Here is a 25623-nt window from a genome sequence, read left to right as displayed (position 1 = left end):
CGCGGTCTTTAGGTCGCCCGGAAGTTTGGTCGTCGTCTTTTGGGTCGCCGGTCTTTTTTGTCGCCGGTCTTTTGGTCGCCTGATCGGCTGCTGCCATCTACTGTCAATTTATTAAATAGCAGATGGTGTTTTTATTGAAGCAGTCCTCTCTGGGAGAACTTGCAATGTTGACATACTTTAGATTAGATAGTCATTTTTATCAAACAAATAAAAGTATTAGTATACTTTTAGTTAGACAGTACTTAGATCGTTTCAACAGTATTTAGACTCTAAATACTGTTGAAACGATCTAAATACTGTTGAAACAATCTAAATACAGTTGAAACGATCTAAATATCTAATATCAATAAGAGCACTCATTTAACACATCGGCTGCTGCCATCTTCTTCTTCTTCTTCTTCTTTTTCACCTCAGGCGCCTGAGGATTACCCTCAGCAGCGCTAGGGCTGCCACTGGAACACGGATAAGTTCATCCAGGGAGTTGCCCAAGCCGCGATGGTAGCGTTCGGTCATTAAGGCCGGACAGCGGAGCCATAAGTGTTCAGACGACTCCGTTTCCTCGTCGCACAGGCGGCAGCGATCCGAGTCGGATTTCCCCACAAGGTGGAGCCAACGGCGGAGCAGGGGGTGGTGTCCACTGCGGAAACGGATCAGGTCTGTGCGGTCTCCTTTCGATAGGGCAAGTTCTTCCTCTGTGACTTTTGTAGTGTAGGTCTGCAGAAGGCGGGGGTGGGAGAGGGGGGGGGAGCGATCTTCACGTTGGATGATGGCACGTCTTGTGGCTGCGTCCGGGGGGGTATTGGTTTGGTCATCTAACGAGCCAAGTTTAGCTAGGGCATCAGCCAGGTCGTTTCCGCATATGTTGCAGTGGCCCGGGATCCACAGTAGCTGCAGTCGCTTAGGCGGAGGGAAAAGGGCGATGTCACCCTGTAGTCTCCGAATGGCGGGGTCTTGCGTATGGGGGTTTCCCATGGCTTGGACCAGCGATTTGCAGTCACTGAGGATAATTGATGTCTGCCAGTCTGCTGTTTCCCTCAGCCAGGAGAGTGCCTCGGTCAGTGCCACTTTTTCAGAGTGGTAGGAGCTGCTGCGGCTGCCAGTGGCACCATGCCATTGGTGGATGATTGCACTCTCCTTAATGACGACAAAACCTGCACCACCGTCCGCAGTGCCTTCTTTGGTGGATCCATCTGTGAAGATCTGTAGGTCCGGTTTGCCCATGCTTCTGATGAGCTCTTCTGCCTTGTCTCTTTGGGTGATGGTCGGCATGTGTTTAGAGACTGCGGTAAAGGCGGTTTGGATGGGGGGGGGTAATAGCCAGGGTGGGCAGGGATGGGAAGAGTATGTGCAAGGGGTATGGAGTTCGAGAGCGGTAAGACGGGGAAGGGTCGATGATCGCCAGTCTGGCTTCTTTTGCAAACGCATTTTAACGTTTTCATGGAGGAGGCGGTGTCGGGGATCAGAAGGAGGCAGCTGGTTCCAGGCATCCGCCTTAAGAAGTGCTTGTAACTTGAGGCGGGATGAGAGGGGTGTGAGATGTGCCTCATGTAGGACTGCTTCGGTGGGGGTAGACCTGAGGTGGTGGGTTATGGCGCGGGCTGCTTCCAGTTGGGCGGTTTCAAGGGATTTGAGGTGAGTTTGGGCCAGCCAGGGGGCCCATGCCGGTGCTGCGTACTCCGCAAGACTTCTCTGGGTGGCAATATACACCGTTCTAAGGTCGTTTGGTTGCCAACCCCAGGATGTGCCACTGAGTTTGCGGAGGAGGTTCGTTCTTTTGGACATGGTTTGGCGGACCTTTTTCGCTTGCTCTGCAAACGTGAGTTGTCGGTCAAAAGATACGCCAAGAAAAGTGGGGGTGGGGTTATGCTTGAGGGTGGCGCCATTTATTAAGATCTTTGGTTGCCATTTGGCCTCAGCTGAGTCCAGGCTAAAAAATGACGCCTCACACTTGGTGGTGTTAAGGTTTAGGTGTGCCTCGGAACTCCACCTCCAGACTTTTTCCACCTCCGCTTGAAGTCTGCTTTCCACCTCCTCTTTGTTCCTACCCCGACAAGCAAGAGCCAGATCGTCTGCATAGGCGCTGACCAGGGTGGAGTCGTTGAACTTGTCGAGGAGGTCATTAATGTAGATGATGAATAAGAGGGGTGACAGGACCGAGCCTTGGGGGAGCCCTTCTTTGAAGGTTCTGCTCCTGCCGATGGTATTGTTGATCCTGACCCTGGCTGTGCGATTTGTGAGCCAGCTGGCGATCCATCTGATGAAGCGGTAGGGGACCCCCAGGTCTGCCATTTTTTGTAAGAGACCTGTTCTCCATACCTGGTCGAATGCCTTGCTGAAGTCAAAGAATGTTGCAAGCGTGCGTTGCCGTTGAGTCGACTGGAAGCCATCAGAGATGAACTGCGACAGTCGCAAGGCCTGGTCCGTCGTGCTTCTTCCCTTTCGAAAACCGGCTTGCCAGTGGCTGAGAAGCTGTTTATCTTCCAACCACCAGGCGAGACGGTTCACGATGAGCCTTTCCATTGTTTTGCTAAGCGTAGAGGTGAGGGCGATGGGTCTGTAGTTCCCAACGTCCTTTGGTGACTTCCCTTTTTTGAGGAAAGGGATGATGGTGGCCACTCGCCAAGCTTGTGGACACCAGCCCTCTAGCCAGCTGGTGTTGATGATATGGAGTAGTTCGGGAAGGATGTTTGCCGGAAGATTTTTTAGAAGGTCCGGGGCTATGTCGTCGGGTCCAGCTGCCTTGCCCGCTTTAAGTTGGGACAGCGCTGTCTGCAGTTCAGCATCGGTGAACGGGAGCTCGAGGACTTGTCGCGGTGAGCCGAGCAGTCTGCGGGTAGCTGTACGTATAGAACGCACTGCTCGTCTGCTCCGCTTGTCACTCTTGCGTCCGCTGACCGAGGCATATTCCCTGATAAATGCTGTTGCTTTGGCTCGGTCACTCACGTACTCCTTGTTCTTGTAGACCAGGGACTCGCCAGATTGTTGTGTTTTGGTACCTGAGAGGGATTTTACTAAGGACCAGGCTTGTCCCGTAGATCTTGTCTCGGCGATCTTGGTGAGGTGTAAGCGCCATGCGTTCCTTTTCGCTTCAGTGGTTTTTTGTTTGATCTGTTGACAGAGTGCTATCCATTCTTTCCTATTTTGTTGGAGGTCTCGACGTAGTCGATTCCTTTCACGGATGAGGTCCTTCAGGTCCTGTGTCAGCCATGGGAGCTCCTTCTGGCGGATAACTTTGACCGGTATTGTAAGTGCTGCTGCCTCTTTCATGTGTTGCACTAAGAGGGAGAGTTTTTCCGGGGCTGTGGCTGCTGCGGAGATTACGGGTAGGCGATCCATGAGGATGGTACGGTACCTCTTCCAGTCAGCTTTCGAGAAGTTGGGTCGTACTCTTCTTTGTTGGCATTCGACACGGAGAGCACGGTTCCACCTAATCAGAATCGGTCTGTGGTCGGAGGTCATCTCGTCGATGGGTTCCCATTGCAGATGTTCGGCCGTGGTGGGGTCAGTGATCGTTAGGTCGGGGGCACTCATGCCTGCTCCTTGTTGGTATCTGGCAGCCCGTGTCCACGCGCCGTCATTAAGGATGGCTGCTGCCATTGACTGTCATAGGCGTCCAATGAACCTTCATTCTCTCTGGGAGAAATAAGAGCACTCATTTAACACATCAGCTGCTGCCATCGACTGTCATTTTAGCTCCAGTATTTGTATTTCATCACTAAGTGCTGATTTTACCGCATTTAGTGCATTTTTGGCACTTTTGCGAATGGTCGCATTTCGTCGCGCCGACTTTTATCGCTGTATTTCCCCCGGGAAAATTACCCCCAGAGCCCGGTAGTCATGTCTGATAAGCTCCGGTATTTGTATTTCATCAATAAGTGCGTATTTTACCCCGTTTTAGTGAAATGTAGGCCCTTTCGCAAATGGTCGTCGCATTTGGTCGCGCCAAGGTTTATAGCTGTCTTTCCCCCGGGCAAATCACCCCCAATTAATGTCTGAAAAGCTCCAGTATTTGTATTTAATCATTACATGCTGTTTTAAAAACTATTACTCCGCTTTTGGAACACTTTTCTGGGCATTCTTAACCATTTTTCTACCTTAAGAGAGATTCTCCCATTCATTCTCCCATTGGACGCCTATGACAGTCGATGGCAGCAGCCGATGTGTTAAATGAGTGCTCTTATTCATATTTTGATATTAGATATTTAGATCATTTCAACAGTATTTAGATCGTTTCAACAGTATTTAAATCATTTCAACAGTATTTAGATCGTTTCAACAGTATTTAGAGTCTAAATACTGTTGAAACGATCTAAATACTGTCTAACTAATAGTATACTAATACTTTTATTTGTTTGATAAAAATGACCATCTAATCTAAAGTATTTCAACATTGCAAGTTCTCCCAGAGAGAATGAAGGTTCATAGGACTGCTTCAATAAAAACACCATCTGCTATTTAATAAATTGACAGTAGATGGCAGCATCCGATCAGGCGACCAAAAGAACGGCGACAAAAAAGACCGGCGACCCAAAAGACGACGACCAAACTTCCGGGCGACCTAAAGACCTCGACCAAAAGACCGGTGACCAAAAGACCGGCGACCAATCGACCGTGTACCCTGATCCATAGTCAACGAAAAGCATCCTCACGTAGTTTCCATGGTGCTCAGAAGGCTCAGTGCTGTGTGTAGAGCTACGGCGATGGCGTCCTCAGTGGACCTATTTGCTCTATAGGCAAACTGGTGAGGGTCAACTGAGGGAGGGATTGTATCCCTGATATGGCGGGCGACCAATTTTTCAAAGCACTTCATGATCACAGGCGTAAGTGCGACAGGCCTATAATCATTCACGTTGTCAATGGTTGGCTTTTTAGGGACAGGGATAATGGTGGCAGATTTCAGGCAGGATGGGATGATGGATTCTTGCAGGGAACAATTGAAGATCTTTGTGAAAACACCAGTCAGCTGGTCAGCACAGGCTTTGAGCACCTTCCCAGGTACTCCGTCAGGGCCAGCAGCCTTCCTGGTGTTCACAGTACCTGTCTCACTTCATGTTCCTGAAGCTCCAGTGTACTGATGCAGGGTGGTGGTGGATGTGTTGAGACTGGGTCTGATTTGTCAGTCTCAAAGCAGGCAAAGAAACGGTTCAGTTCCTCTGCTAGTGAGGCATCTGCTTTAACATACACGTTATTGTCATTGTAATCGGTAATATGTCGTATTCCCTGCCACATCTTCTTTGGGTTATTTCCTGCGATTATTTCCTGGGTTATTTCATCTTCATTGTCTTTGTCAGGAGCTAAGCTGATCACTTGTAAAAGGTCTTGGCTTTGGTTCTAATCATGTTGGTTTCCAGAGGAATCTTCTCCTGCCATTCCAAGATCCAAACCCATAGGGCATTCTCCATCTTAACGATTTTATTCCTTGTGGTTACAACTCGCTTGGTGTCCTTGGAAAAAGATATCGGTATCATCGTCCAAATGTTCGATTCTTCCATTTTTAATCTCCTATCTTCCGCTTTCGAGTTTCAGCGTTATACACAGCAGATACTGCAACATGCTACATAGGTACCAAATTATAATGACAATCAGTTGACGAATGACGGATGAGTAGGACTCCAAAGTTAGTGTCTACAAGTAGAAGAACTACTAATTAACTGGCGACATCATAGGCCTTCAATTTGTAAAAATGGAACTCTGATCCTTGAAACGATTCATTGTTTTGACTGCTGTCACTTATTTGTCCATGTATTCTTAGAATTTTCTTTATTCAAAATTTGTTGTGGATTTTTCTTTATTTGGAAGTTAATATTCTAAAGCACCTGTGTCAAAGTGGCAGCCCGGGGGCCAAATCTGGCCCGCCGCATCATTTTGTGTGGCCCGGGAAAGTAAATCATGAGTGCCGACTTTCTGTTTTAGGATCAAAATAAAATGAAGAGTATAGACGTATATTAAATTTCCTGATTTTCCCGCTTTTAAATCAATAATTGTAAATTTGTAATCATTTTTTTCTGTGTTTTTAGTTCAAAAATCATTTTGTAAAATCTAAAAATATATAAAAAAGCTAAAATAAAATTTTTTTTAGATCTATAAAAAACTGAATACTCAGGTCTTTTAATCCAGTTCTTTTAATCCATTCATTAAAAAAAAATCTAAATATTATATCTAAAATGGTCTGGCCCACATGAAATCAGGTTGACGTTAACGCGGCCCGCGAACCAACCCGAGTCTGACACCGTTGTTCTAAAGGATAATTTGTTTTGATCCTTTTCTATGGATACATATCGCCATAACTGGCTATCAGTGTCTTCTTCATCTCTTCACTGTTCTGTATGGCTCACTGGGTTAGGTGGGGTTAAATGCGTGATGCCTTCTTCCAACTATGCTGCTAGTAAGAACTTGATTTATCTGGCATGATTCACCTCTGAAGTACAGTATATCAACTATTTTCCCTCGACAGTCACTGTAAAGTTATTACAGTTAAAGTGTACATTTTATATTAGTCACAAGCATAATCACGCTTTACCTTTCATAACCGAAAGAGTGTGGCTGATAGAAATGTGCTTAATTCATTTTTCTGGGTTCCTCACCATGTTGTCGAGTAGGGGATGTTACATTTCGGATGCATGGTGTCAGCTGACTCTCTGCTCTCTCGTGAGACGAATCACGTGAACGGTCACTGGAGCGCCGCCGCTGGTCCCAGTAATATTCGCTTCCTCCTCTCACTATACTGCTGGCATCAACAGCGGCATCATCCTCATGCAGACTCATTGTCCCAGTCCACCTCTGCTGTTTCTGGTCACAGTCCACCACTGACACACCACACTGCCTATGATTAGGAATGCCACACAAACATATCAGAGACAAACAACACTGATAAAGTAAATCATCATAATGTAGAATGCAATTTGTTGTAGTAATTGAATCATAAACGTAAAGCTTTGCCTTTTGTTCCTGGCAGGATTTCAAAGGACTTGAGTCACAATTAAAAAGTTAAACGTTAACAAATACAAATTGTACCATTGTAATAAAATATTGTATACTGTATAGCACACTGTGTACTGACTATTTGTCATATCCCAATCTGATACTCAGAATCGGTATAAGTGCCTGATGCAGCTATTTTGGGAGTATCAGACTGTATTGGATTTGGTCATAAGATCGAATTCAGAAGTCACGTGTGTTTTCAGTCTCATCTTGCTTTTCAGCTGGTATAAATTAAACCACAACGCAAATATATCCGCTGAGTGGGAATCTAATTATAGTAACAGAGCATCATTAAATATTTGTAATCAGAGCATTTTCTGGGGAGGTACAAGCAGGGCTCAGTTTAATACAAAATACACGGATTTGTTTGCTGGTTACATTATTTTACTAGTTTAAAACTATCTGCAAAACAACTTGGACAAAATCGGATCCAGTCAGAAAAATTTGAATCGGCACATCCCTATTAAATAGAGACACAATATGAATTACATACACAAATATGATGTGGCACTCGGAAGCATTATGTAACACAATAATTGAGAATATTTTTGTTGTGTTTTCCTTGTGTTTATGACTTTAACTAAATGTAAAAATAAAAATCACTCAACTTTTGTGTCCCACCTCCTTCTTATTATTTGTAAATATATGTGTCCTGTCCTGTCTGAGAATGCTCCAATAAGAGATTTTGTGCTAAAGAAGTCATTCAGACAAGCTTGGATGCATCGCATGTGATCTGGGCAAAAACGACATTTGACTTGCTTTCATGTATGTTAATGAAGACCAGATGCCATTGGAGGGCAGGTAATAGGCTGAAGGCACTCGAACATTGGTTACTCTGCTAAAGCCTGAGATTGAAAGAAAAATCTAAAAGCGATGGGCGGATACCGCCACGTTGTATGTACACGATCAACAAATTTCAACTAACGTATTTTCTCAAATATAAGCCGCCTCGCATATAAGCCGTACCCTAAAAATTGCCTTAAAATCGTTGAATTTGACAATTTCTCGCATATAAGATGTGTTACTTTGAAGGTAAAATCTTAAGAATAATCATCGCACGTGGTATTTCCGAGATACAGTGGTACCCCGAGATAGGAGCTCAATTTGTTCCGGGACTGCGCTCGTATGTCGATATTCTCGTAACTCGAACGAACCTTTCCCATTGAAATGAACTAAAAACAAATTAATTTGTTCCCACCCTCTGAAAAAACACCAAAAACATGATATTGGATTGGAAAAAATGTGTTATTTCTTCTAATTCGCCATCTATTAACAAAGTAACACATGGACTGCTGATTTGCATATTATTAGGGTCAATATCATAAAGCACTTAATATGCCAGTCTTTATAAATGCAAAATATCCAAGTATTCAATTTGAAAAAAGAAATAAGTACCTTGATGAGAACCGGATGCATTTTTAATGACAGAATAATAATAATAATAATCGGACAAAGGCTTTGTCATCATCATTACCTCGACAAAAGCCTAATTGTCATCATACCCAGCTGCGTATGACAAAATTGGTAAAAGAAATTACAATTGTCTTACCAGAAGTTGAATATGTTGTGGTGGCAGTATTGCATCTAATGTCGTAATACCTCGATTCTTTCGATGGTTCATATTACTCAAACAGTTGTCACTTCCGAACAAGAAATAAGAAAAAAATTCAAAGCGGAATTTTGTTGTATTTCATAATCACAAACATACAGCTAAACCTTCCAAAAATGTTTTTCTGTGTTCCAAAAGGGTGTTGCCTGCACGTAGACAAATTCAAAAAATGAATTCACAAGTACATCCAGGAAGTGTGTCTGTAGTGGTCTACTTTTCCCCAACTCTGTGGGTGCAATAGCAGCATGAGATACATATTACACAGGTATCAAGGCTGATATTTAAATGATCGACCGCAAGACCTTCTATTAGCCTTAACAACTATCAGGATGTGTTGACATGGTAAATGCTAAGAACACATCTGTCAAGGCTACTTGCGTCTGGCCAGTCAGAGCACGATTAATTATGGTAAGATGGCGACGGCCTGAGCGAGCAGTGACAGGCACAAGTGAGTTTTTTCACGTTTTATGCAAGATACGTTTTTTTCTTCTTCTTGAAGTTCATTCATAGATGTCTAAATAAATTTTGTTTTATCTGTTCATCTTTTCTCTATTTTGAAATAAATGACTATATCGGCCGCATTGTCTTGCATTATGGCGTTTCGTCTTTGTCACCTTGCAGTTTCGTGCATATCAAATCTAATTTATGCGCAAATGAGCCCTACCCTGGATCCAGTCATCATTTTTTTGAGCGACAAATACGGCTTACATGCGAGAAAATACGGTAATTTTGAGACTGTTGTTTTGAGAATTTTTTGCAATTGACATGTTGGGCCCCTCTACTCTTAAGTATTATGTTACACATGAATGATAAGCAAGTGGTGATATAGAGAATCTTCTTGAAGGAATTATTAGTAAGAGTAGAAAATGAAAAAATATTTAGAAAAAGCAAGTAAGAGAAAAAAACTCAAAATGTCCTTGTGTGAACTCCATGGCAATGGAACACACAAAGTAGACATCACTGACTTGATGATCATTTAGAAATCCAAACAACAGGCTGTTTAATATATTATCAGGTTTCAATGCCAAATAATTTCCATATCCATGACGACATAACAATTTTCTGCCTTTAAACATTTAGAAAATGTAAGTTATTGAAACGCGTTGATTTTTTTATGTGCAGTGGTAAAAATCTGATTAAGGGGTACCATCACAGAGTCCAACATCCACTGTGAACATGTTTAACTTATTTTTGACAACATTGGCTCAGCTCCTGCTCTAATTGGACAGGAACCATCTCGCCTGTCATAACATGCCACAGACTTCAGTACTGTTTAATTTCTTTTCCAAATTCAATACAGAACTGAATGTAAACGTGTAAACGAAAGATACAAGTTATTTCATTTCAGACCTCAATTATAAGTACCTACCTGTCAACTTGTACGTTTTCCCATATTTTACACGTTTTTTTATCATTTCAAATTGTGTACGCCGTGTAACAACTTTGTACTGAGAAAAAGATGTTTTTTTTTTTTAAAAAAGTTAAATTTTTGGTAAAACCGATTTCGTCTTCCCCATTTCGGCTCTAATCCGGATCATCTCGGTCACTGGTAGCAGACGAAAACATCATCGTCGATTGTTAATTTTGTTATGCTTTGAGCATGATATGTGCACGTGGGTGAGTCACTTCCACCCTTTTCATTATATAATATAGCGTGTCAGCAAGCAATGTACCCAGACGGTCAAGCTGTCAGCGTCATACAGCGACATCTAAAGAATCTTGAAATTGGTGCATACAAAAGGCATACCGACTGATTGGGCACCCCGTTCACCTTGGGGAAAATTTTAGACTTTTAAGTGCACCCTATGTGAGTAAATGTGTGCCGCGTTGCATTTGCACAGTTTATTATCACTTAATAAGGGCAATTTGAGATACGAGTAAAATTTCGAGCAAATAATTACCTTGAGATACGAGACAAATTTTGATATACAAGCATACAGCTAAGTGTGGCCAACGCGAGAGGCTGCTTTTGAGAACAACAAGGGCACTGTTTTTCCTGTCGCAACTCCCTCGTATAATGTCTCTACGAGCACTGGAGCGTTGCATTTTTTTCAGTGTTTTCCCCCCCGTTAGTTAGTGCAGAATGGCGGAGCTTGCTCGCTAATACGAGAGGAGTATACTACTTCTCGTTGGCAGGTGGTCGTGTGTTATTCTATTGTGATGACATTTGTGTGCATCATTTTCAGAATATTTTGAGGGGAAGACAAAAGCAAACAACCCTCGAAAGGTTGCAGGTGAAAGTCAGGGTGGAGGCGGGACAAATGGAGCCAACCCGGGAGAAGGAATAAAAATGTAAAACAAAATTAAATTAAGTTTAGTGTAGGTTAGATTAAACTAATTTTTGAGTGTCTGTATTGTAATCCAAGTTCATTTAAATTTGTTTGTTATGTTATGAGCGCGTTGCCGTGCAAAAAGTCTCTCTCTCCCCTTCGCGAAATCCGTCTAATTTTAGTACTATTAAACATCATAACCACTAGTTATTTGTTACTCTGTTAATAGATGCCGAATGAGAACATATAAAAAAAAATTTCTAATCCAATATCCTGTTTTTGGTGTTTTTTCAGAAGGTCGGAACGAATTAAATTGTTTTAGTTAATTTCTATGGGAAAGATTGATTTGAGATACGAGTAAATCGACATACGAGCTCAGTCCCGTAACGCATTAAGCTCGCATCTCAAGGTACCACTGTATCACAAAAATGGTTTCGTATCTCAAGGCAAATATTTGCTCCGAATTTTACTCGTATCTCAAATTCCTCGTATGTAAATACATTTCTAATATTTTGGAGATGAGAACTAGGTAGATGTGTCAAATTCTGACTGAAGGAGCAGGTGACTCAGCTCATTTCAAAATTCAAGACAATGCAGTCCCTTATACTGCAAGGTATGCTAACTAATGTAGGACATTTGATGGAAATTCTCAAAAATAAACTTGTTCTTTGGTACATAATAAGAAAGCAAGGTTACGAACACTAACATGTTTGTCATATGAAATACATATACTATATAAAACTCTTATTTGGGGTAAATTGTGTCGACATAATACATGATATATAAGGGGGATAGCCTAGTAAGAATTGTAATTGTGTGTTTAAAAGAATGAATACTTTTCATCACAGCTGCAATGTCCTTGAAGAAAAGGGTCACAGCAGCAGATTACAGTATAAAGACTCGATAACCTCCTGTGCCGAAAAAGAGGAGAAAATGCACTCGCCTCGCTTCTCCATATATTCAAGTGTATTCTTAGAAGTGATTCTAATCACTGGCTGAAATTGGATAATAAAAACAAAATCAGACAAACTGGCAGACAGCCATTCAGTCAGACCAGCGTGGGGAAGGGAACAAAGGAACTGAGGCTTCTGCATAAATATATCCTACATGAAAAGATGCACATAAAGATAAATCTTCACTAAGAAAGCTTTTACTCTAAGTACAGGCGCCTCTCTACTAGACAGCAGTAGATATTTGTGCCTTTTATGACAATTTAACATCATCCTTACTATATCCATGCCTCCAAACACGTGGGTGTGTAGATGTAAAAGCTTCACTATACCAAAGAGAACTTTAAATAATACCGCCTGTCATGACTATCTATTAAAAGTAAGAAGTAAAAGACTCAGGAGGTGAGGGTATCATCAATTATTTAGAGGTTGCTGATACAGACCCACAGCCAAAAGCGATTTGAGCACCAGCGTTTAAGAGGGACATGCACAACAGAACATCGTTTACAACAGCGAACCCAAATGTCAAATTTTGAAAATATGTATTTTAAATGCAAAGAATGTTAGCGTTTTCATTCATGACGATCATTGTAAGAAGAAAGTCAGATTGGGTAGTGTAGTCAGTGCCTTTATAGGAGCACCGTAATACAACTGGGGGAATGCAGAAGCTTAGCCAAGTGCGAGCGTGATGGAAAAGCGAAATCGATCCAACTTACCGGTGTCTATAAGCCGGCCAAGTGTAGATAAAACAGCAAGGGATGAGACATGGGACGACAGCGGCACAGAAGCCTCGCGCTGCTCCGAACAAAGCGGGCTTGCCGTCAGTTTCAGCATCCTCGCTCATTACTTTCCAACTTCATCGGCATCGTTTCACAAACTACACTTACGGCGCTCCTCCCAAACCTTCGTAGTTATCTCCGTAAAAGATATGGATGGAGTGCACCGGTGAGTGTTTCAAAGCCTGTGAAGGACTGCGATCAAGCCAGCGGACGTTCGTGTTTACGTGGTCAATAGAGGGGACGTTCAAAATAGCCCGCCCGCTTAGTCCAAGCATTACGGTAATTACATTCAAAACAGAAGAGTGGCGAGGCAGTGGTGACTTCCGTGTGTTTGTAGCGATTTGAACCCTCAAAATTACTCTGAACAGTCAAAAAACAGCATTGCATAGTTCATGATTTTAAAATGAAATAATGTAGCTCGATTAAAAAACACAACACTTCGCTCCACAAGTACAGTATTCTGTGAATCCCCTGATTTTTTTTGATACTGTAACTGTAGATAAAGATTTTTCCAATATTTCAAGCCAAGGGGTTTCAATCCTAGTACTCCTCCATGACTACTCACATACTCGAAATTATGCAATTTCACAGTTTAAATTTAGAAAAAGGCAGCCTGGTGATGCGAGTGGTTAGTGGAGCGGCCTCACAGCTCTCTGGGTCCTGGGTTCATATACAGGTCATGTCCATCTGTGTGGAGTTTGCATGTTCTCCCCGGGCCTGCGTGGGTTTCCTCTGGGTACTCCGGTTTCCTCGCACATTCCAAAGACAAACATGGTAGGCTGATTGGACACTCTAAATTGCCCCTAGTTATGGGTGTGAGTGTGCATGGTTGTCCGTGTCCTTGTGCCCTGTGATCGGCTGGCCACCAATTTAGGGTGTTCCCCGCCTCTGGCCCGGAGTCAACTGGGATAGACTCCAGCACCCCCCGCAACGCTAATGAGGATAAAGCGGTTCAGAACATTTGAGAATTTGGAGAAAATTGGAAAGAAAGTTGCTGTATGCGAATGTTGCAGGTCCCATTTTTGTGGTACTGTAAATCAAGATTTTTTTCCTATTTTCCAGGCAAGATGGGTCAATCATAGTAGTAGAGCTCTCTGACTACTCAAATATTCAAAATTATGCAATTCCACAGATTAAATTTGGACAAAATTGGAATTAAAAGTTGCTGCATGCATACTTTGTTTAAGGTTGCAGGTCCCATTTTTGTGGTACTGTAAATATACATTTTATCATAGTTTCCAGGCAAGATGGGTCAATCATAGTAGCAGACCTCTCTGACTACTCAAATACTCAAAAATTATGGAATTTCACAGCTTAAAATTGGAGGAAATTCAAATTCAAATTGCTACATGTATACTTTGTCATGGTTGCATTTTTCATTTTTTTTGGTACTGTAAATAGACATTTTTTCATAATTTCCAGGAAAGGTTGGTCAATCCCAGTAGTAAACATCTCTCACAACTGACATACCGTATTTTCACGCCTATATGGCGCACCACATTTAAAGGCGCAGTCTCAGTAGTAAGTGCTATTTCTGTATTTGACACACACACAAGGCACACCACACCATACACGCAGCCAGGTATGGCAAAACATACACGCAGCCAGGCATGGCCAAACATATACCATCTTAAACATACACCATCTTAAACATACACCATCTTAAACATACACCAGCTTAAACATACGGACACACGCTAAAACACGTTTTTAAAAAGGCAACGGAAGCAAAACTGAGTTCGGTTGTACTTTATTTAGCCATTTTACAATGTAATCACCTTTTTTGATCAATCATCACACACAAATCCTCAAGTCCTCATTTTCTGTGTCCGAATTGAACAATTGTCCAAATGATTCATCAAAAACGCCGGGTTCCCTCTCTTCGTTGTCGGAGTTACTCACATTGCCATGTGGCTACACGGTGCTCGGATGATTCGCCTAAAGACGTTTCGCAGACGGACGTTTGACAGACGGACAGGTCGCCGAATGGACGTTCCACCGTTGAGCGGAGGTTTCGCCGGCGCACTCGCCCCGCCCCCGGATCGTGTGTGTACAAGTTTTTCAACCTCGGCCCGCGGGCCATATACGGCCTTTACAGATAACATTCATTTAGGAATAACAAGGGCATGTACTGCCCCCCGCAATAACAAGGGCATGTACTGCCCCCCGCTGGGCATATTTCTAAATACAAGTACACGGCATATAATGACAGCAATCATGTTAAATCCATTCTAAAACAGCATTTAATGATCAAATACAAATACTGGAGCTCTTTGGACATTAGAACCGAGCCCAGGGAAGTGAATTCCTTGGTAAAATGTTGCGATGATGTCGCGATAAGGCAAAAAACGTCTATATACGACCATTCGCCAAACGGCTCAAAATGCGATTAATGATTAAATACAAATACTAGTATTGTATGTACAGTGGTACCTCGTCATACGACCGCTCATCATACAAAATGCTCATCTTACGGGGGAAATTTCGATCGAATAATTCGGCCGTGATGCAGTCAAAATTTCGTGATGCGACCAAGCCAGGTGGCCATGGCATTTTTTTTGCATATCTTTCGTGTATAACAATATTTACAAGCACCGGATGAGTTATTCAGACCATGGAACGCACAACGCGCATGCGCGGGGAAAAGAGGGCTTTCTGGGTAATGAAGTATACTCGTGCGCACAACGCCGACAGGCAATGGCACTCTATCATTGGCGCCGTTCGAGGGGATGCGAACACAGATGCTACAAGCTAAAAGGAGCCGCTAGCCAGCGCCCCCGAAGCTCCCATGCGAATCCAACAAAACCACCCAGAGCTGCCACGCAGGAACGTGGCGCCCTACGTTTTTCATCCAGCCGGAGATATTCGCACTACCTCACACCTCCGGCTACCCCCTGGATGAACTAATCCGCGTTCCAGTGACAGCTCTAGCGCTGCTGAGGGTAATCCTCAGGCGCCTGAGGTGACCCAACAACAACAACAATAACATGAGCAGCGGCGCGATCGCTGATAAAAGACTGCTGCTCGTTGGCAAGTGGTCGTGCGTTATCCGATTGTGAGGACATTTGTGTGCATCATTTTCGGAATATTTTGAAGGGAATAGTACGACAGCAAACAGCCCATCGATAGCGAACGTGAGGGTGGAGTGTTTGTTCCGTTTACGAGTGCGTTGTGTGGAAAAAAAACCCGAAGCCCCCCGCCCCTTTTGTGCCCCTCTCCCCTCGGCGAAATCCGCCCAATTTTTAGATTAAACACTTTATTTCTATTAAACCTCTCGTTATTTATTACTTTGTCAATATATGGCGAATTATAAGAAATAAAACATTTTTTTCAATCCAATATCCTGTTTTTGGTGTTTTTTTTCAGAGAGTTGGAACGAATTAATTTGTTTCCCATTCATTTCAATGGGAAACTTCCGCTCAAGTTACGAGAATCTTGTCATACGAGCTCAGTCCCGGAATGGATTAAGCTCGTATCTCGAGGTACCACTGTATTGTATTTTATTTAAAAGAAGACAAAGGAAATTCACATATTCTTCGTCGTTTTCCTTTTTTTTGCTTGGTATTCCCATAGGTATCGTGTATACAGACTAGATATCCGATGCGCGTTGTGAGGCAACGGAGCTAGACATCGTCGCTTGTCGGCCATTTTAAGAACAGGGCCATTCGCCAAACGGCTCAAAATGCTCTCAAATTCAGTCAAATCCAGCCGAAAACAGCGTGTAATGATTAAATACAAATACTAGTATTTGTATATACAATACTAGTATTTAATCATTAAACACATTTTGAGCCGTTTGGCGAATGGTCGTATATAGACGTTTTTTTTTTGCCTTATCGCGACATTTTACCGAGGAATTCACTTCCCTGGGCTCGGTTCTAATGTCCAAAGAGCTCCAGTATTTGTATTTGATCATTAAATGCTGTTTTAGGATGGATTTCACATGATTGCTGTCATTATTTGCCGTGTACTTGTATTTAGAAATATGCCCAGCGGGGGGCAGTACATGCCCTTGTTATTGCGGGGGGCAGTACATGCCCTTGTTATTCCTAAATGAATGTTATCTGTAACAGCCGTATATGGCCCGCGGGCCGAGGTTGAAAAACTTGTACACACACGATCCGGGGGCGGGGCGAGCGCGCCGGCGAAACCTCCGCTCGGCCGAACGGCCGTTCGGCTGATTGACCGTTCGGTGGAACGTCCATTTGGCGACCTGTCCGTCTGTCAAACATCCGTCGGCGAAACGTCTTTAGGCGAATCATCCGGCCACGGGCTACACAGAAATGATGCCAGCTTTGGCAAAAGCTCGAACAACAGTGCAAGCAGACACGTTAGTCAAAGCGGCCACAATCCATTCGAAAATAGTGGCGTAACTAGCCCGGCGCTGCCTCCTACTCTTCGTGAAGCTGTGTCGGCTTTGGCAAAAGCTCGAACAACAGTGCAAGCAGACACGTTAGTCCAAGCGGACACAATCCATTCAAAAATAGTGGCGTGACTAGCCTGGCGCTGCCTCCTACTCTGCGTAAAGCTGTGTTTGTCACCTATCATCCATTGTTCCCATGCCGCTCGCAACTTTGCTTTGAACGCCCGGTTGATGCCGATGTCCAGCGGTTGGAGTTCTTTAGTTAAGCCTCCGGGAATGACGGCAAACTTGAGTTCATTTTTGTGACTTGGTTTTTCATCGCTGCTGTGAGATGGGCACGCATGGAGTCGCAAATCAAAAGTGACGGCGAGCCATCCGGTCTCTTAACATACACCTTGCGTAGCCAACCTCTCATTTTCTCTTCGTCCATCCAGCCCTTTTGGTTTGCCTTCACGATGACGCCGGCTGGAAACTTTCCTTTCGGCAGCGTCTTTCGCTTAAAAATCACCATAGGTGGTAGTTTCTGTCCATTAGCATGGCAACCAAGAACGACAGTAAAAGTGTCTTCTTAAACACACCCCCTCCGCATGCCTGACCCCACACACGTACGCCTTTTCTCTATATAAGAAGCGTGTCGGCCGGAAGTGCTCTGTCAGGCTTTGGAGCGAGCTCGGAGCATACACACGGCGCTCCGCATTATAAGGCGCCCTGTCTATTTTGGAGAAAATGTAAGACTTTTTAGTGCGCCTTATAGTCGTGAAAATACGGTAATCCAAATTATGCAATTTCACAGATTAAATTTGGAGAAAGGTGGAATTAAAGTTGCTAAATGCGTACATTGTTCAAGGTTGCAGGTCCCATTTTTGTGGTACAGACGCTCCCCTACTTACGAACATTCGAGTTACGAACAACGGTACATACGAACATGTCTGCAAATTGACCTACCGTATGCATGCATGTATATTTATGTGTATGTATGTATATATGTGCTAAGCAACACGCTTATTTATTTATATATTTATTCATGTATTTATTTATTAACTTACTTTTACCTATCTATTTATGTCTAAAATGCATTTCCTATTCCTGCATCCTCACCCTCTTGCTACTGTGACAACAAAATTTCCCGAATACGGGATGAATAAAGTTATCCAATCCAATCCAATCCAAATTGCGTTTATGTCGAAAAATGTTCATAAATTCAATTTTGTATTGCGCGCCTTTTTCCGAGTAGTGCTTCTTTCCGCCACTAATACCGACGCCTGGCGCTGTGAGAGCTCAGCTCACCCAGCATCTACCTTCCTCTGCCCAGTTCGTTGCAGTGCGGAAGTGTGTGAACGTATCTCCAGTGCGCAAAGAACCTTTTTCATTTTTATCATTAAATATCTCGTGCATCCATTATTCAATATGGTTGGTGAAAAGCGAAAGGCTACTATTGAGGGAGGTGCAAGGAAGAGGCAAGCCATTTCATTTGAAATGAGTGGCAATAATAACGAAGCTTGATGCGCGTGAGAAAGTGGTGAGCGTTGCACGTGAATACAACTTGAATCGTTCGACCGTCAGTGCCATTTATAAACATAAAGATCGAGCAGCAGGACCCAAATATTGAACGTTGCACAAAGTTTGCAAATCAATTGAATGATGCCATACAGTGCTACTGCATCATTTATGATGAAAAAAAGAAAACTGCAATCGTCATTAGATAGCTTCTTTCGGCCAGTTTCTAGTAAATCTCTCTCTCTCTCTCCCTAATGTATGTATACAGTACTGTATGTATTCTCTCCATTTTATTAAATGTTTTTTTTTCAGTACAAACCAATGTGTGTTACTTATACAAGCCTTAAACATACAAATGCACTTATATAAACCTTCAATGTACTTATTGTGAAATATAAACTGTATTCTTATATTTAATCTTGAATTTAGTCACTAGAATAGAATTTTTACTGACACCTACAGGTCAAGGCCTGTCATCACTTTGTATATACACACCCCTTTTTCTGGTCCCGCCTCCGCCTAAACTTCTATTAAATACTATAACCGACCAACTGGACGGCGTATCTGGATGGGAGGCCTCGAGGTGGTCGCTTGGCTCTGTCGAGCGCTGACCCCTTCTTAGGAAGGGTGGGGGCTAGCCAAGGGGGCTAGCCAAGAACAAAGGAAGCGGACCGAGCGGCGACCATTTTGAGAGCCATCGAGATGGGGCCTCCTGTGCAGATAACCTCCATTCGGCCGGGAGCTAAAAACTACCACGTGTTTTGCTGCTTCCTCTGTATAAAGATGATTGTCGAGGCAAACCAGCTTTGACATTTTGGTGCCTGAAACCCGAGATTCTTCTCTGCTTTCCGGCCACGGCAGATCGACAGAAGGATGGATGGCTTGACGTCGGCTACTCCAGCCTTGAGAGAGGGCGATCTGGCCTGCTGGCCCGGGAACAGATTACGAATTATCCTTTCGTACAGAGGAGGCACCAAAAAATGGTAAGGCACTTTTTAAAATTAATTTGTAGAATCTAACCCACCAAGTCCCAAAAAGAAAAGTTGCGTATACTCTTCTCTGTGTGTCGGAGATTCTTCTTTCTGTGTGTCGGAAAGACATTTTTCTGTGTGTCGGAATAATGTTTTAATAGTATACAGCACGATAAAAGGCTGTGTGTCGGCCATCTGCCTGGAAAGCAGACAAAATGGGAGGTAGCGCCTCCCCGCGAAGGGACTTCGAGGGTTGTGTTAAAAATATAGAAGAAATATATTGTCATACAGTGCCAAGATAATGAAAGAGCTCGATATAAAGAAAGAAAAAAAAAAAAAAAAAGAAATAGAATAAAACTATAAACGCATGCAAGTAATCTTCATATGAATAGATATATAGATATATATAAGTACGCTATGACGCGTTCATAAACGATATAAGTATGATTGCCGCGAAAAATAGGAGTTTAATCGGCGAAAAAGAATACTTAGACGGATAAAAATAAGTATTTAAGAGAGGGTGCATTGGTACAGGATGGTGGGGGGGGTTGAAAAGCAGACCACATGTGAGAGGAAAAATGGCCGAGCCCACAGACAAAGAGAAAAAATGGCGGCGAGCCAACTGAAGTTAAAACTGCCTTTCTTCCCCAGCGTTCCACTAACCCAAGAAGATATATATATATTAGGCCTGTTCAACAACAGTGCCCCCCTTTGCTCAGCCCACTCTTCGTGCCAGGTTCCACTCGCAGAGGCCAGGAGCACGAGGGGGGGGATTGGGGGACTGGAATGCAAGAAATCTCAGGTTACATCTCACATTCCACACGATGAGCAAGGAGGAGGAGTGATGAAGAGACATGAGCAGAGAGAGTAATAGAAAGAAAATAAGACAGAAAATTGACAATATAACATATTAGTGACAAATTATGGGTCCTCTAATAAACACTGAAATTTATCATTAGGAAATGATTAAGAAATTGCTAAGTAGAAGGTTAGTTTCTCTAAATTTTAATTGTGGTAAGAGTGAGCTACAAAAAATGGCTCTTATATTAAATAAGCATAGTGCTTGGAGCAGAACAGCAATTCAACAAGTGCAATTTAGCTATCTTAGCAAATAGAGAGGGATTTGCGATTTAGACTTAAGGATTAGGAATCATCCAAATTATTAATGATATCAAACATGAAGACAATGCAGAAATGGCATTGATCCAAATTATTAGGTAAAATGTAGCTGGCAAGTTTAGATAAAATAATTAATTTAGGATAGGCATAATTTCGCTGAGATGCAATAAACATCATGACTTGTCACCAGTGCACGGGTGGCAATTCATTGTTTTGCCCATCAACAGGTGGAATATGTTTTAGCGTGGTTCATATTAATGACCATTAGAATATTAATTGCATTAGAATCGAACAATTGATGCCAACCAAACAACATTGACCTATTTCCTTTTAGAATGACTTGCCATGACACAGCGAAAGGTGGTTAGCTGCCAAGAAGCCCCAGGACTGGGGATGGCGCTCTTCACCAGTGATAAAAAAAATTTGCAGACCACGGATGTCTGAAAATGAGTGAGCGTGAATGGTTGTTTGTCCTTTTGTGTTTTTGATTGGCCGACCACCGAGATATGATCAATCGGTTAGGTATCAAGGTGGAAAATGATTTAGCAAATTGGAATCGATTTCAGAATTTGCCAATAAGCCGTTTCACGGATGGCAACGCCAAATTATGGAAAAATATGTCGTCCAAGGAAATTTTTAATGAAAAAGCAGCAGTACTCCAAATGTGAAATTTGAAGTGGAGAAACAAATCTGCTATGCGAAATTTAGGAGCACTGAGAAAAACAAAAAACAGACAGTGCTTGATACGAAATTCCAAAGTACTATTGATTTATTGTGATAATGGCATCCAAATTGTGTTAACAGAATAATTGACTGAATTGAAAAAAGGTTCCATATTTCGTTATGAAGTCATTGCGCCTACATAACGAGGTCAACCGGACAACAAAATATGGACATCCTATTAAGTAAACCATACCAAACGCCATTATTCACTATACGATTGGAACTAGAGGATGAGGCTAATCTGGCTATCTGCATAAAAGGAAAAAAAACTTTAAAGGAACACACTGAATTTGGGTTAGCAGGAGGAGACTGTGCTTCCTAACAGAAAACAGACTGGACCAACGGCGGTCCCGGGAGCCTGGGTGCTCAACACACGCGTTCCTGACCAAGAGCAGACATGAAAATAGCGGGATCCATTTTGTGCACTAAAAGAAGGTTCTCTCAGTTGAAACGTTTATAGGAGACAGGTAAGATAAACTTTTTGACGTAATCAGACGAAATGGCAAGCACTCAAATATTGATCGGAAAGATTATTGCTCGGGGAGCGATGCTGTAAGCCATGAGGAACTTTTTATATTGGTTTTATTGTCTCCATAAAAAAATGAAAGCGTTTCAATTGAGACTAAACCTTCTTATAGATAGTTAAAGTAAACAATTGAGATTAGATTTTCTTACAGATTTTTAAAGTAAACAATTGAGACAAATCTTCTTACAGATTTTTAAAGTAAACAATTAGAGAGAAAATAAACTACAATGGATAGAAATGTTACTAGATTTTAATTTTATGCCTGACTATTGAAAAATATTGATTAAGAAAGTTTTATAGGAGATGATTGACAAACTCCAAAGACAATTGAATGTTACATTTGATAAAAAGACTACTAGATTGGGATATTTTGAATTTCAAACAACTGAGTTTAATATGCAACGCGATACACATTCTTAAATGAATTGGGACTTGATTAGTATGCATTTTATAAGTAATGAGTTTTAATTGCTTTAAAGGATACAATTATGCTACAATATTAACCTTGACAAACAAGGGGTGATTACAATTTAGTGGGTTCAATTATATTCAGAATTATAAATGTGTGCATTTTGTTTCTGAATATTAATTTATGTGAATCTAAACTGTTACAGAGAACGGGAAAGCTGTTTTCCTGAGGAGAAAGCAGCCTGGTTTACTTTTTGTGTTTTTCCTATTTTTAGTATGATTAGTTAATTTGTGTAATTAGAGGAAAGGGAAAAACAAATATGGTTCTTGATCTTAACAAAGAAGCAGTGATCATAATAGAATACCAGCTAGCATATTTGATTTTGACTGATAAGGCATTTAAATTTTCACAAACTATAGTGATGGAATAAGTAAGATTGTTGCGATTTTTATTCATTGGGGTATTAAGCCCAACAAAATAGCCGTAAGCAAATGTTAAGCACGTGTTGAAGACAACGACAGAACACAGCAGCTAAAGCAGCAGCGCAAACACTTACTGCACAGCATACACAACAACAAAACTGAGCCGATCTCAAGAACAGTCAGCAGACGAACTGCACACAGCTAAAGGCCTACCGTGCCTACCAAAAAATTATTCCAAAATTGAGCCATAAATGTCTCAAAAGGGAGGAAAAGATATGATGGACATCGAAATACCTACTTTTAAAATTTTTGAAGGAACTGTTTAATTTGTTATTTTGTTGATCTGTAAAGAACATGGGATCTCCAGAATCAGCTGGAGTAACAATGGAGCTAATTTTGCAAACAGCATAGTGCAAAACATGGCAAAACACCTAAGTAGAGCGAACAAATGGTACGATAAAACCAAGGCTTAAGAAAACCATGGGGGAGATAAATAAGCCATGGCCAGAACGCCTAACACTGGCCAAAACGTATACAAAGATAGTACCAACTAGCTTGGGATTAACACCTTTTTGAGATAGTTCATGGAAGACCATTCTAACTTCCTCTATGGGAAGAGTAACCATGACGAGAGACTAAGGAAGGAGAGAAACTTATCCAAAGAACATGTAAGCTGCCGTGATCTTTTTGTCTATCTTGCAGGAGGTGGTGAAGCCAGGTGACTGGATCCTGATCCGAGTCATAAAAGGAAGTCCTGGTTCTCTCCACGATGGGAAGACCCATTCGTGGCCCAACTCACCAACCTCCACAGCAGCAAAGATCACTGAAAAGTCAAAGTCGATTCACCAAGGTCGGTTCAAGGTCGTTCGAGACAGGTGACTCTGAGTGGACTAAGTCGGACGGTGTCAAAACCCTTGTCCGTGAAGAAACTCATCTGACGTCTACTCACCTGCCACGAGCACCCCTCACTTAACCCTGACCTCCCATAGACTTTGCACCTCTATACAGAAGCCACAGTGAAAGCTGTTGCCACCCACATCACAGTGACTGGACTGTCAGTGACTGCACTGTCAGTGACAACCTGGGCGTATCTGAACGCCCCGCCCACAGAGACTCGAGTTGGAAAACAAGTGCAGGAAACGTCCTGCCTCATCACTGGAAAGGCAGAGCCAAGCGGTCCGCTCTTGGACGGGGACCCAACCTACATCAACATCGGGGTTCCCCGCAGCATATCAGATGAGTATACACTCGCTGACCAAATTGCACGACTCCAGAACAGGACGGAGGAAGGGTTTGCAGCCATCCATGAACAGAGCTGATGGCCTTCCAGAACAGAATTGCTGTTGACATGCTCCTGGCAGAGAAAGGTGGCGTGTGCTCCATCTTTGGCGACCAATGCTGCACGTTCATCCCGAACAATACAGCAGCTGACGGGAGTTTAACCAAGGCCCTGGAGGGTCTTCGATCCCTCAACAGCAAGATGAAAGAACAATCTGGAGAACTACTATGAAGAAGACGTGTGGTATAATTTCATGGTGTTCCAGAAAAAACTGATTGTTGCGAATGAAAGTTGTTATGTGTGTAGCCGTATACCCATTTCCACAGATCCTGACATCCTGAATTCACTGGGTCGAGGCGTCACATTTAAATCTGCAGTCGTGCAGATGGTCTAAGATGCATTCCTTTTAAGACGAGTGAACATAACAGTAAGATATCAAAATCAGTGCAAAATCAGTGCAATTCAAACCACGTGATTCAATCTGGTGCGATGATGTTCCTGTTGACCAAAGGTTGTGGTCCACCCCCCCCCAGAAAATCATGTGTAAAGACATTGAGCTGTTACATGAGTGTTCATTAACCAAACTGTCAAGGCCCTACAGGGTATAGCAGATGATTTAAAAGCCCTTAGGGAAGTTGCAGGACCGATAGTCCTGGATCTGATAACAGCCAAAGATGGAGATGTGTGTGCCATGATGGGAGAACACTGCTGCACCTTCATCCCAGATGAAACCAGTACATTACTCGTGCCGTAGCTGAAATAAAGGCCCTAGTCAACACCATGGCCCAGGATCATTCAGCCGTAGGTGTATCATTGTGGTCGTGGTTAATAACCGGGTCATGATTCTCAATTCTGTTTAAAATTGCAACCTTGCGGTTTTTGCTACTGTTCTGTATTTTTTCTATGTGTGTAATCCCCTGTATGAAAGTTATGATTCAAAACACAATCCAGCACATGCTAGTAGGTTATAGTGACACAGTATCACCGCATGACAGACCATACTGGAGATTATCGCATTCTTTCGAAGTGTGACGAGTCCTCTATGCAAATGTGTTTGTCTTGATTTAAATATTGGGTTCGCTCATTAAGAGGGACGTAGAGGAATTTTTACCACTGATTACATCATTTCTCGCCTCTGCTTTTACATGTGATTTTGTTATTTTCCATACCCTGTTGAGTAACTGTCAATGATATTTGTATTCTAGAACCTGGAGGGGAGGGATACAAATTGATATGTTTAATGAAAATTCTTTCAAGTTACAACAGGGGGGAAATGTGAAATATAAACTGTATTCTTATATTTAATCTTGAATTTAGTCACTAGAATAGAATTTTTACTGACACCTACAGGTCAAGGCCTGTCATCACTTTGTATATACACACCCCTTTTTCTGGTCCCGCCTCCGCCTAAACTTCTATTAAATACTATAACCGACCAACTGGACGGCGTATCTGGATGGGAGGCCTCGAGGTGGTCGCTTGGCTCTGTCGAGCGCTGACCCCTTCTTAGGAAGGGTGGGGGCTAGCCAAGGGGGCTAGCCAAGAACAAAGGAAGCGGACCGAGCGGCGACCATTTTGAGAGCCATCGAGATGGGGCCTCCTGTGCAGATAACCTCCATTCGGCCGGGAGCTAAAAACTACCACGTGTTTTGCTGCTTCCTCTGTATAAAGATGATTGTCGAGGCAAACCAGCTTTGACACTTATATAGTCCTTAAACATAAATT

At 42.6% G+C, this 25623-nt stretch overlaps 1 protein-coding gene across 4 annotated transcripts in view; it reads right to left on the bottom strand.

Moving 5' to 3' along the window:
* LOC144071045 (BTB/POZ domain-containing protein 10-like) overlaps positions 1-25623 on the bottom strand; it is a 49489-nt gene that overhangs the window by 19618 nt on the left and 4248 nt on the right. For 2 of the 4 annotated variants that reach the window (XM_077595757.1, XM_077595759.1), the window contains one exon: positions 6585-6823. In XM_077595757.1, the coding sequence (XP_077451883.1) occupies positions 6585-6823 (239 nt within the window). Of the gene's footprint in view, positions 1-6584; positions 6824-12526; positions 12861-25623 lie in introns of those variants that run through there. The other 2 variants (XM_077595755.1, XM_077595758.1) reach the window with 2 other exon arrangements.

This window comes from Stigmatopora argus, chromosome 3, assembly GCF_051989625.1.
Source record: "Stigmatopora argus isolate UIUO_Sarg chromosome 3, RoL_Sarg_1.0, whole genome shotgun sequence".
NCBI lineage: Eukaryota > Metazoa > Chordata > Actinopteri > Syngnathiformes > Syngnathidae > Stigmatopora > Stigmatopora argus.
This window is presented reverse-complemented; position numbering and strand designations above follow the sequence as displayed.